Source organism: Rhagoletis pomonella, unplaced genomic scaffold (assembly GCF_013731165.1).
Source record: "Rhagoletis pomonella isolate Grant_MI unplaced genomic scaffold, Rhpom_1.0 Rhpom_scaffold_00010, whole genome shotgun sequence".
Taxonomy (NCBI): domain Eukaryota; kingdom Metazoa; phylum Arthropoda; class Insecta; order Diptera; family Tephritidae; genus Rhagoletis; species Rhagoletis pomonella.
In genome coordinates, this window is record NW_023458564.1 from 23,295,453 (window position 1) to 23,308,097 (window position 12,645).

The 12,645-nt window shown below is 35.7% G+C and overlaps 1 protein-coding gene across 1 annotated transcript; it reads left to right on the top strand.

Moving 5' to 3' along the window:
• The first annotated feature begins 5,027 nt into the window (after nt 1-5,027).
• Nucleotides 5,028-7,468, top strand: LOC118746169 (insulin-like growth factor-binding protein complex acid labile subunit). The gene is made up of 3 exons (XM_036479971.1): nt 5,028-5,813; nt 5,915-6,345; nt 6,407-7,468. The coding sequence occupies exons 1-3, from the start codon at nt 5,588-5,590 to the stop codon at nt 7,403-7,405; spliced, it is 1,656 nt and encodes a 551-aa protein (XP_036335864.1). The 5' UTR covers nt 5,028-5,587; the 3' UTR covers nt 7,406-7,468.
• Nucleotides 7,469-12,645: the final 5,177 nt, after the last annotated feature.

Here is a 12,645-nt window from a genome sequence, read left to right on the forward strand (position 1 = left end):
GACCGATTTGAAAATACCTCAAAAAATGAAGTTTTTTATGAATAAAAATAGTTTCATAAAGAACTTTTTAGAAAAAGTCCCCTCAGATGACAAATTAGATTAAGCTTAAAAAATCTGCATAAAAATATTTAAACATCTTTTCAACGGAATCGTATCTAAGAATAAGATTTTTGATGCTTTTTTTTTTACTTTTTTCAAAGATTGCTTTACGAAAAACTTGAATAACTGGGCCAAAAATGTTCTGATTTAGACTTATGGGATCTCAGTAGAAAGGTATTTTCACACCGTTTTTATTTCTGGCCAAAAGAAACGTCATTCGCGTCTCATCTTGTTTTTTCGAATACCAACACATCTCAATTCAACTTTGAATGACGTTCGTTCACCCTACCTTCCTCTTCCTTCCTTTGAATGAGTTTATTAGCAAAGAAATAAAAAGGGTGAGAAAATACCTTTCCAATGACACCTCTTAAGTCTAAATCGGAAGAGTTTAGGTTCAGTTATTCAAGTTTTTCCTATACCAATATTTGAAAAAAGTTAAAAAACAGCATCAAAATTCTCATCATTACGATTCCGTTCAAAATTTTTGTTTAGTTTTTTAAAATAGTTGTATGCAAATATTTTAAGCTTAAACCGTTTTGTCATTTGAGGGGATTTCTATTTTTATTCATAAAAAACTCCATTTTTTGAGGTATTTTCAAATCGGTCCAGCTTACTTAAATCTTAATATTTTTCCGAAATATTTTGGTGGACGTCTTAAAATATAATAGATATTATAATTCAAATGGAAAAATAGTACCGATTTTTTGTTTTTGTATGGGGAGTGATGCAGTCTAATGTACATACATATTCACCTTGCAAGTGTATTAAGCTACAAAAATATTTACATCAAATATACTTACATACATACATACATATGTATAACACTGAACAATTATCATAATCGTCCGAAAATGATTATAAGCGTGTTGGAGGCATGCCTTATCTTTAAATTATTAATTACATACATATGTATCAAACAAAAATACTTATTAAATGCAAAAATAACTAATTGCAAATATGCTTCTCCATATATATACATACATACTTATAATTTAGTATAAATAGCTCAATCTAATTTAGCCTAATTTGTTATCAGCAAATCCTCTCACGTACATACATATGTATGTTTATATATACATACATGATGTACATGTTCAATAACCTTAAATTACGTTGAAATATTAAAAAAAAACTGTTTTCCAAGAAATACTAAGTGGGTTCGTTAAAAACCTAAGAGTGTTCGCATTTTTATTTCTAATTGTTAAACCTATATAAATACATGTAAATTTATTCCATATTATTGTTTTATTTACATATGTGACGTACATACATATGTACATGTTTATGTAGAAGACAATTCATTGATTGGAAGCTAAAAAATTAACTTAATAAGAGGACATTAAATACATACTATACATACCTTGAGCAGACATTAAGGAAATGCGTTTTATTATTTAGTTATAAGGCATTGTTTATGGTAAGCTATGTATGCAGCTCGGGGAAACCAGAGGCTGTAAATAAAAGTTTTGTTTCGTTTATTTTTCGTTAAAATTTAGCATTGGATGTTAACCCTTAACTATTGATGTTGGTCAATGTGAGACAACACAAAATTTATTGTTAAGTAATAATTGCAAAACCGCCTATCTTACGACACTCAATTTTTACAGGCTTATTTTTTGAAGGCATTGCCTCTAGCTATAAACCTCGATGCCTGAAGTTCAGGGTTATCAAATGTCATTTTTGACACAACGGCGATTGGGTGGTTGTGCAACTGGTCGATGGGCGGTTTCGCCAAAACATCGACGATATATAGATCGTTTCACCAGAAACTGTTTTCAGTGAAATTACTACCCTTTTCAATTTACAAAAGTATAAAAGATTCGAACTTCTGTTTTTTACTTTACACAAATCTAATTTAAGTTTTATTAGCAGCATCTTCACACCATATGTTAAGAAAAAAGCACAAAATAGCCAACAATTTATTCATATCCTTAAAACGAGAAATACTGGTTAAAATAAAAATTCATCAACTTTACAAGAGTATATAATAAATTTGGCAACTTTCACAATAACTGGAAACTAAGGAGTGTTTTTAGTAAGGAATTCTTCTTGGCGTTTTCTGTCCATATCGTGTAAAATAAAAAAAAAAAAAAAAAATTAACAAATATTTACATATTCTTACACATATGATAATACAACTAAGAATTGATTAGTTGAGTTCTAGTACATATTATTAAATGCAAACATTTCTCACTTGATTTCCGCAAACTTACCGATCAAATCTTCACATTCCAAGCGTTGGAGTGAATCCGACTCAATGCGCAGAATAGCTACTTAGGGCCGGTTGTTCAATGTCTGGTTAACACAAATCGGAGGTAGAAGCTCCGGTTAAATAAAACGACTGCTTTATCGATCACATGTTATATGCATGATGTCGAAATCGACGATAATGATATTTGACTGGGAGCGACTGGGCGATTTGCCCTCATACAGCCAATTTACACGATGGCTTTTCACCCTGGATGGTAGGCATGCACGCACGGTTAGCGAAATTCAACTTTTTAAACAGCTGCCAACCCTCCCACATGTAGCAAAAAAAATGAAGTGTATTCAATACCTTTTTGGTATAATTCATTTAACTTAATAAATAATTTGAATTTGATTTTCGTACATATGGCAGCCCTTTGAAAAACTAAAACCAAATTGCATATTTACAGGTCAAGATCTTTCATTTCACACCTTATTTTTTTTAAATGCTATCGTTCGTTGCGTTATGACTTGGTGTTAAATATTTAACGCAAACATCTCCGAACTCGATTAAGAAGTTTCACTTCAAAAAAGTTCTTAATTAAAAAGTAAAACTACACGCAAAGATTTTAATTTGATCTCCAACTCGAAAGAACTGTACAAATTTAATGACTGTCATAAAAAATGCCTTCTCGTATAATATACATATGTAGGTATGTATTTAGTTAGATCGTTATGACTTTTCGAAAAGGTGGTAAGCCTGATCAAAAAAATGTTCAAACCAAAGCTATCATCAATCTCTTTCGATTGACATCCATATCTTTATATTTCATAAAACTTGTGTATAAGTTAACTAAACTCGACTTTTCAAACGGGTGGTAGCCCTAACCGCTACTGTACCTGAAATATTATATTAGGTTTGGTCTTTGTTTTGGACGAAATTTAAAAAAAAAATCAGAAAAATTACTCAATTCTTATCCAGATACGTTCCGAGTCATTAACACAGAATTTTATTTGTTTGTTTTTTTTTTATGCGTAGAAAAAAAGTGTAAAAAGAAACGAAAGTAACAACGAGAGGAAATAGGAAAACGTCCAAAATTACGCCGCGTTTTTTGGGTCCAGCACGCGCTGCCACCCATTGTCGTTAAAGTACGTTTATATATAAATATAATCTGAATCAAAGCTCGTTTTTTAATCACTCGGTTTTTACAGGCAAATCTCAGATTATTATCAGTAAAATTTTTTGTTCTTGTTATTCTCATAACTCAAGAAAACGTAAAGTTTCTTCTCTGTGCTACTGTAATCACTTAATTTGCCATAATATTTTATTAAAAATACCTTTACCAACCCTCTTTTCCTTGCTAGCGTTCATTATACCCGAGCGCACTTGTGCACAAGGGTATTATAACTTTGTTCACATAACGGTTGTTTGTAACAGGCAAAACGAATCGAGATAGATATAGACAAATGTATACATAAATGATCAGGATGAAAAGAGAAATCGATTAAGCGGTGACTGTCTGTCCGTCCGTCCGTCCGTCTGTGCATACGATAACTCGAGTAAAAATTGAGATATCTTAACGAAACTTGGTATGTGCACTTCCTTCGGGCGTAGGACGGACGGTATTGAAAATGGGCAAAATCTGGCAATAACCACGCCTACCTCCCATATAACGGTAATTTTCAGAAATACGAAAACTGCGATATTTTAGTAACTACTCAAGATTATTCCCTCCAAATTGATATTTACAATAAGTTTTAGACGAAAAATAAGAATATTATAAATTTTTGGAAAATGGGCGTAGCCACGCCCACTTATGGTTACGTGTGTATATCTTGGTAACCGCTGCACCAATTTCTTCCAAACTTGGCACAGTTGTTGGCCTTAGTACAGCATACTAAATGCCCGAAATTTTTTAAAATCGGACCATAACCACGCCTATATCCCATATAACTGTAATTTAGAGAAATACAAAATCTTCGATAAATCAGTAAATATTAAAGCTAATTTATTCAAAATTGATGATTCCAAACAATTCTTTACCAAGAAATACGTTTATGGTAAAATTTTGGAAAATGGGCGTGGCACCGCCCACTTATGATCACCTATATGTATATCGGTAACCGTTCTACCAATTTGTACTAAACTCGGTATTTTTATTGTGCTTGCCACATAAAAGCAAAATGTTGAAAATTATTGATATCGGACTAAAATTACGGCCGCTTTTCATATAACGGTTAATTTCAGAAATGCTTGAAACTTCAATATTTCGAAATTGAAGGACGCTAATTTACTCAAAATGGATACACCCCGATTTACCATCTAGCGGTAGGTTTCGGAAAGGTGAAGAAACATATATTTAATACTTGCGCCGGGTATTTAATGTTCGGCTCCGCCCGAACTTAGACTTTCTTACTTGTTTTTGTTTACTTTTACATTTGAAATTTCTCCTCTTCTTCGCAACAGTAACCGAAAAGTTCGATCAATTACAATTACAATTACCAGCGATCTTATGCCTCCGTAAATCCCAGCACCCAAGGATGCATTGTAACGTTAATTTTAGCGTTTCCCCCAAAAAAAAGTAATCGTTTCTGTTGAAACAACTTTGGAATCTGTTGAAAAGATCCAGTTTTTTATCGTTAAAGTAATTATAACAATAATTCTATTTTGGTTTTTAACGAAAAGAAATTCAATCGTTAATGCCGAAGTTGTAGCATGCATTTAGGTGATAGGTGTAACAGTGAGCTGGCAATGGCATACAACAACTTTTCGTTGATTTATCTTTGTTTCGATGTTAACGATTGATGTTTTATTCAACGTCAACTAATGAGTTTTGTTTCGTAAATTTAGCTCTGAAACGAAGCGAAATCGAATCATATAGTTTGTTGAGCATCTCAAAGCCAGCACCATAAACACCGCCATATGAATTTGTATAATTGATCGCTATTAGCGATTTTAATCGCATCCCGTCACGCGAATCCGCTGGGTCATAAGCCCGGCTTAAAGGTGTTGCTATGAAATAGATAGTGAAATATAAGCAAAACTTATGGCCATAACTCACTTAAAACGCGCTCTAAAAAATGACACCAGGCCGCGGTAAAGGCATTTATGAGCTTATACATGAATATGTATGTTAAGAGAAAACTATGTACCCGAGATCTCTTGAGTGAATTCTGCGAAAACGACCGTAAGTACGAAAATAATTCCCGCTTTGAATTGAGTAAATATATCTCAGACAACGCATCAACTCGTCAGTGTTCGGATGCGATTCATGGCAGACGCTTCAGTAACTAAGAAATCATGATTCAAAAAAAGTTTCCAATCATAGTGATTTTAATCATGATGAACTCTCAACAATGGCTTCAGTTAGAAGCTCATAAATGCACTGCGGTAGAAGGTGCAAACAACTTTGGAATCTACAGTTGTCGAGGGGTGCAAACTCTGAGTGAAATAGAAGAGGAGTTGACAGCTAGTTGGCGGGGTATTGTTGTGCGAAATGGCGAAAATGAATTCCTTGATTTTTCAGGTGAGCGGGGCTGTATGTGTATATTTATATGTACACACATATGTATTGAGTTGTATAAAAATATATGAAAGCAGCTTGGTAAGTTGCATTATCATTTGCAGCGCAATCTGGCGAGCAACTTCAAAAATCGACGTGGGCGCAGATCGTTGAATTAGATTTGTCGCAGTCTGGTGCTCTAAGTCTCGGCGATGAAGGATTCAGAGCGTTCGTAGCTTTGGAGCGATTGAATATAACGAATGCACAATTGGAAGATTTGAAGACGCATTACTTTCCCAATGCAGCTAAAATTAGGTATCTTGATGCCAGCTGGAACGACTTTCAAAAGTTGAATGCAGCAAATTTTCGACGCCTACCGCAACTGAAAGTCGCAAATTTTTCACATAATAATATAGGACTTATTGAACAAGGCACGTTTGCGGAGCTTTCGCACCTGGAATTCCTTCACCTGGACAACAATGCGCTAACTAACGCGTCGATTGGCGCCTGCAGTAGACTCAAAGAGCTAACGCTTACCGACAATGCCATCGAAAAGGTACATTACATTGTAAAGAGTGCTGCTGATAAATCACAAATATTTTTTCTCTTTGTCTCAGTTGTCCGTATATGACTTCGCTGGGTTGCCGCAACTACGTCACTTGCGTCTTTCCACTAATTCCATACACTTTATTAAAAGCGGTGCATTCGAGCCTCTTGGAAAGTTGACTGTACTAAATCTTGCCGCGAACGCTTTGCAACGGCTATCCGCTGAAACATTCCGTGGATTAGACAAAGCGCCATTGCAGTTCTTGGACCTGAGTTCAAATGATTTAAGTATCTTGCCAGTACAGCTTTTCGCGCCGCTACGAAAATTGCAAATTTTAAACCTCTCCAGCAATAAATTGATCGCGCTTCAAGCGGAAATTTTCGAGGGTTTGACGGCACTACGCAAAGTTTATTTGCATGACAATGATATCGACGCTATTCGCCCCAACACATTCGCAAACCTTACCGCCCTTGAATCGCTGGATTTATCAGGAAACAATATACAGGTGCTGAATGCATATGCTTTCGGCACAGTGGCCTTGTCGCGCTTCCAGAAGCTAACACTAAAGACCAACAGCTTGAAGCACTTACATTCGCTTGCCTTTGCTGCACTGCCCTTCATGGATCATCTCTCGATGGGCAACAATGACTTGGCCATATTGGATGTACGCTCATTGGAGCCGCTGCGACGTCTGAGAAAGCTTCATTTGGGAAATAATTTACTTGAAGAAATAACGACTGAGTTGCTTCCTGTTCTAAACGACGTGGCGGAGCTACTTCTGGACAATAATAAGTTATCGTTTCTACCGCACATGACTGACAGGGAGTTTCCCAATCTGGTAAAGTTTTCTTTGGAAGGCAATCCATGGCAATGCACCTGTCTTGATGATTTATTCGTTTGGCTAAATAAGAAAGAAGTAGATTACTACCGGCCACAGAGTCCATTTTACCAGGGTGAAAGAGCCTTGTGTGTTGTAACGGATAAAGAAGAATGTGTGAGAGAATTGACGACTGTAAAAAATAGTGGCTATTTAGATTTTTATGAAATGACAAGGAAAAATTATTTTTAAATAACCGACCCGTTTCTTTAAAAGCATAATATCCCAAATTATTTTTATAGCTCATCTATACATAGAGGCTGCATTTCTTTATTCATTCTGAACGTTTGGAATAAACTTTTCTGTTTACTTATTCTTTAGATATTAACGTATATTTCAAACGCATTCTGCTTATTCCGGCTGTGAAATGCGATTATCCGGAATGTGTAAAGAAACGCAGCCAAATATTATAAAATGAAGTGCCCTAAAGCGTATGTTGCCTGTCTGAACGCGTTAAACCCAAAAACTACCAATACGATTTTATTACGGGTTTTCAGAAGTGGACGGTGTGATTCATGAGGGAGATTTTCGCGTAAAATTTATATGGCTTAGTATAAATTGGCTGAAATGTGGAGATAATAGTTCAAGGTGTTGGGGGAAAAATCATGTCGATGCCATATATCTATAGCAAAACAATTAAATAAGTAAACCTAATGTTACAAGATTAGTGTCAAACGAATGGTGTTTGAGAAGGTTTTAATCCCAACTTATTACTTTTTGCGGGCAGCTTCATCAGAACTTGCAGCAGAAGTAGAAGATTCAGTGTCCGTATCTTGACTAGTGCTTTTCCAAATATCTGAGTACATTTGGTTTAGCTCAATGAGCCTGCTAGGTGATTAATCATCAATTTAAAGCTAATTGGTATATAAGTACAAATAAATTAATTTTTCTATGGTAATTGGTTCAGCTATGCCGTGCTGGGTGTGTACACTTTCATATACATACATACTCAGATGTGATCATTCAAATACATACGTGAGTGCTAAATTTTATTATGAAAATATTATTTTTAAATACGAAAATTTTTAAACGAATAAAATATGAAGTATTAATCAAATATAAAGTATTTATTTTTACTATGCATTATTTCCCTCTGTGTAGTAAGCCAGACGTTTAACTCTGAGCACTGTCCATAGTGGGCTTCAGTTTTACAGGTGATTTCGTAATGCAATCTGTCGTTCCCTATTTTTGTAAGCCCCTCGGAAATAAGTAGCTTGTAAGGTTTTAGGGATGCTTATATTTCATCCTTCATATCCTCAATAGGAAGATGCTAATTCACAGCAATTCGTCGTCCTTACAATTCCCCTCTATCACCTTTGAGTGAAATAGCTACAATGCAGGTTGTCGGCTGTGTCGTGAGGGATTTGATTGCCGCCTGGCTGTCAAAGAAAATGTAGATATCAGCTTGGGATATCATATCACACTTTACCAATGTTGTGGCCCTGCCGATTGCCAACAATTCCGTCTGAAAAACGCTACATTGGTCCAGAAGACGAAAGCTAAGGAAGATTGCTAGGTGTTCTAAGTTTACACCTTCACCAACCCTACTCTCGAGCATGAAGACATCTGTGTATACACGAATAGACTCTCCACTCCTTAGAGCGTGGGAGAAGGCTTCAGAAGTGTGTAGTCCATCAATCTCCGTTACAATCCTCCCACGCCTATAACTAGTATTTGATTAGTTGTCTAGACAAGGGGTTCCCAAACTCTTTCCACAGCGGCACCCTTGTTGTGCCAAACAAAATATTCGCGACACCAAAACAAGAAAACAATATGCAAACTTTATGCTGCTTTAGCTTTAATATGAAGACTGAAATTGTTTTGATTATTTCATTATTGCCTTTAAGTTTATTGGGACCTTTGACAGTTTTACCCTGAAATCATTTCACGCTGAAAGCCTGCTGGAGCATTTGTTTTTAACCGACTTCACGAAAAGGAGAAAGTTATCAATTCGTCGGAATATGTTTTTATTATTTTTTTATGTAGATATGTTACCGCATAACTTTGGACCACGTTAACCGATTACCTTAGCTAATTCTTTCTTTTATAGGAAAGGTGTTACCTCACAGGTGGTCCCATTCTAATTTGGTATACATCCTATCATTGAATCATGAAAAGATTAACGGTAATCTTAAATTTTTATATGAGAACTAGCAGACCCGGCGAACTTCGTCCCGCCCAAAATTAATTTTTTGTATTGAAACATTTTGGTACAACATTTTCACCAACAGTTCACGTCCATGATTTTCAGTGACGCGTTTATCTTCTAATATTACGGTTTGGTGATTGTCGGAAGGCATATTTCCATTACCATCTTAAATAACCTAGCAAAATTGTATATGCATACAAAGATACGTAATAGCTTCAGTACCGTTTGAAAGGTGCCACACCCCCCTTATAAAATAGCCGCAATTTTTTCTAAGAATATGGGAGTGATTTCTCTTATTTCCATACCATGTTCAAGTACTCTACCATGAACACTTCCAGAGATATGCAGTGTGAAATATTCGGTTTGCATGGGAGGTGCCACGTCCCTTTTTCCAATAGGCCAAATTTTTCTTCATGACTGTGTGATTGATTTTATATGTCTTGTACATACCAAGTTCCAGTACTCTACAATGAACACTTGCAGAGATATAAAGTGTGAAAAATTTGGTTTGTATGGGAGGTGCCACGCCCCCTTCACTTAGCGGTAGGAAACATACTTTACACCGTATTGTCATACCTACAAAATATACACAAAAAATTTCATTCAAATCGGTTAAGCCGTTTCGGAGGAGTTCGACCACAAACTCTGTGACACGATATTTTTATATATTAGACAAAAATACCAAAAGATCTAAAAGAAAAAAATAGAGAAAATTTTTTTAGGATAGGGACACCCTAATCGCCAAATTCCAGTACTCTATCGTGAACACTGCCAGAGGTATGCAGTATGAAAAAATCGGTTTGTATGGGAGGTGCCACGCCTCCTTTTCCAATAACCACAATTTTTCTCCATGAGTATGCGATTGTTTTCATATATCTCCAAACCAGGTTCGAGTACTCTACCATGAACACTTCCAAAGGTAAGCAAAATGAAAAATTAGATTTGTATGGGAGGTGCCCCGCCCCCTTTTACGATAACCATAATTTGTCTCCGTGCGTATGCGATTGCTTTCATATATCTCCATACCATGTTCGAATCCTCTTCCATGAACATTTTCCGGGATATGCAGTAAGGAAAATTCGGTTTGTATGGGAGGTGCCCCCTTTTCCAATAACCGCAATTTTTCTCCATGAGTATGCGATTGTTTTCGTATATCTCCATACCATTTTCGAGTACTCTACCATGAACACTTCCAGAGATTTGCAGTATGAAAAATTCGGTTTGTATGGGATGTGCCACGCCTCCTGCACCTTACGGAATGAAATATACTTTACATCCGATTCTCATACCAACCATATATGCACAAAAAATTTCATAATGATCGGTCAAGCCGTTTAGGAGGAGTTCGACCACTAACACCGTGACACGAGATTTTTATATATTAGATTTTTTTGTATAGGGATACCCTAATCACCAAGTTGCAGTGCTCTGTCGTGAACTCTGCCAGAGGTATGCAGTTTGAAACTTAGGTTTGTATGGGAGATGGCAAGGGGCTTTTTTCCAATCGCCCCAATTTTTCTTCATGACTATGTGATTGATTTCATATACATACCTCCATACCATGTTCGAGTACTCTACCATGAACACTTTCAGAGATATGCAGTATAAAAAATTCGGTTTGTATGGGAAGTGCCACGCCTCCTTTTCCAATAACCACAATTTTTCTCCATGAGTATGCGATTGATTTCATATATCTTCATACCATGTTCGAGTACTCTACCAAGAACACTTTCAGAGATATGCAGTATGAAAAATTCGGTTGTATGGGAAGTGCCACTCCCCTTTTTCCAATAACCACAATTTTTCTCCATGAGTATGCCATTGGTTTGATATATCTGCATACCAAGTTAGAGTATTCTACCATGAACACTTCTAGAGATATGCGGTATGAAAAATTCGGTTTGTATGGGAGGTGCCACGCCCCCTGAACCTAGCGGTATGAAATATACTTTACATCCGATTCTCATACCTACCAAATATACACAAAAAATTTCATAAAGATCGGTCCAGCCGTTTCGGAGGAGTTCGACCACTAACACCGTGACACGAGATTTTTATATATTAGATTGAAGTCGGTTTTGTTTGTGCTTAAAAACTACTGGTTTGTGTAAGCATTTGTTGAAAATTCAGTCTCACATAGAAATGTGAAAGCAAAAGTCACTAGTACTTTTAATTCAACCTTGCCCAACAGCAGTGTTTTCTGCATACACTTTCATCCAGAACTCTCTTGGCTCCTTTCGAAGTATTTAATATCCAAAGTGCTGTCTTCACTGATGTCCAGCAGGTTTTCAAAAGCTTAATTTGTCATCTCAGTAGGTTTGCTTTTCGGGTCACATGAAAAAGGGTTTGTTATCCAGCTGTAGACATCTTCAGAGTCAATGTTGGGAAAATATTGGACAATGGTATTTTCTATACCTTCCAAGTTAATGCTGGTAATGCACGTTAACGCTAAGAAAATAACTTTTACAGCCAATTTCATGAAAGCAATTTGAGTGAAAAATGATTTTAATTTTTTTTTGACGTAGAATACGTCTTACCTTAAGGTATGGGGGCTATGTTCAAATGTTGTAGTTGTAATTTTTAGAGCTTCACAAAAACGCTTATTGCACGAGAACTAATAAAGCGATTTCAAAGAAAAGCGTGGCGTTTCAAAGATAAAATTCCAAACCTGTCGACAGATTCATTTTTGTAAATAACCAATTCGGTTTCTGTCGTAAAAACAACGGTAAATATTGCCTTATTTTGGGGTCAATTTTGAGCATTTAAACTGCTCTAGCAACTTATTGTTGGCATATATAACTTTCATTTTCGGGATATAGGTTCTTTGGAGCAGTAGCAATATTATCGGGTACAAATTTTATATAAATTTAACAAATATTGAGCATTTTAAGGCAAAAAATTGTTGAAAAAATTTGCAAATTTTTTTCATTACCAAAATGCTCGAAAACCGCTCAAATGATTTTGTTTTTGTTTTCTTTAATCAAAAATTCAAGAGTTTTCCTTTCGTTTGGTATATGGGAAGTATTGGCTGATATCTTCTATATATGTTTATTTTATTCAAATATATGGGCATAAATGATTTTCCATACAAAATCACCTCGTCATCATTTTGCAAACACGTGCATATGTTGGAAGTGTGGGAAGGAGACAAAAAGTATGTATGCGTATGTAATGCGGCTTTTGATAAACAGAGGCGCGCTATTTATAACCTAATCGCAGCGTGTGTACATATGTAAATACATACATACGTACATATGTTGATTGCAGTTAATGTGGATCTGTT

What these genes read in the sequence shown, in the direction of transcription:
- LOC118746169 (XM_036479971.1), top strand. Translation starts at nt 5,588, where the DNA reads ATGATTCAAAAAAAGTTTCCAATCATAGTGATTTTAATCATGATGAAC. An exon ending in TGAATTCCTTGATTTTTCAG is followed by an intron (nt 5,814 to 5,914) that starts GTGAGCGGGGCT and finishes TATCATTTGCAG; the next exon opens with CGCAATCTGGCGAGCAACTT. An exon ending in CCGACAATGCCATCGAAAAG is followed by an intron (nt 6,346 to 6,406) that starts GTACATTACATT and finishes TCTTTGTCTCAG; the next exon opens with TTGTCCGTATATGACTTCGC.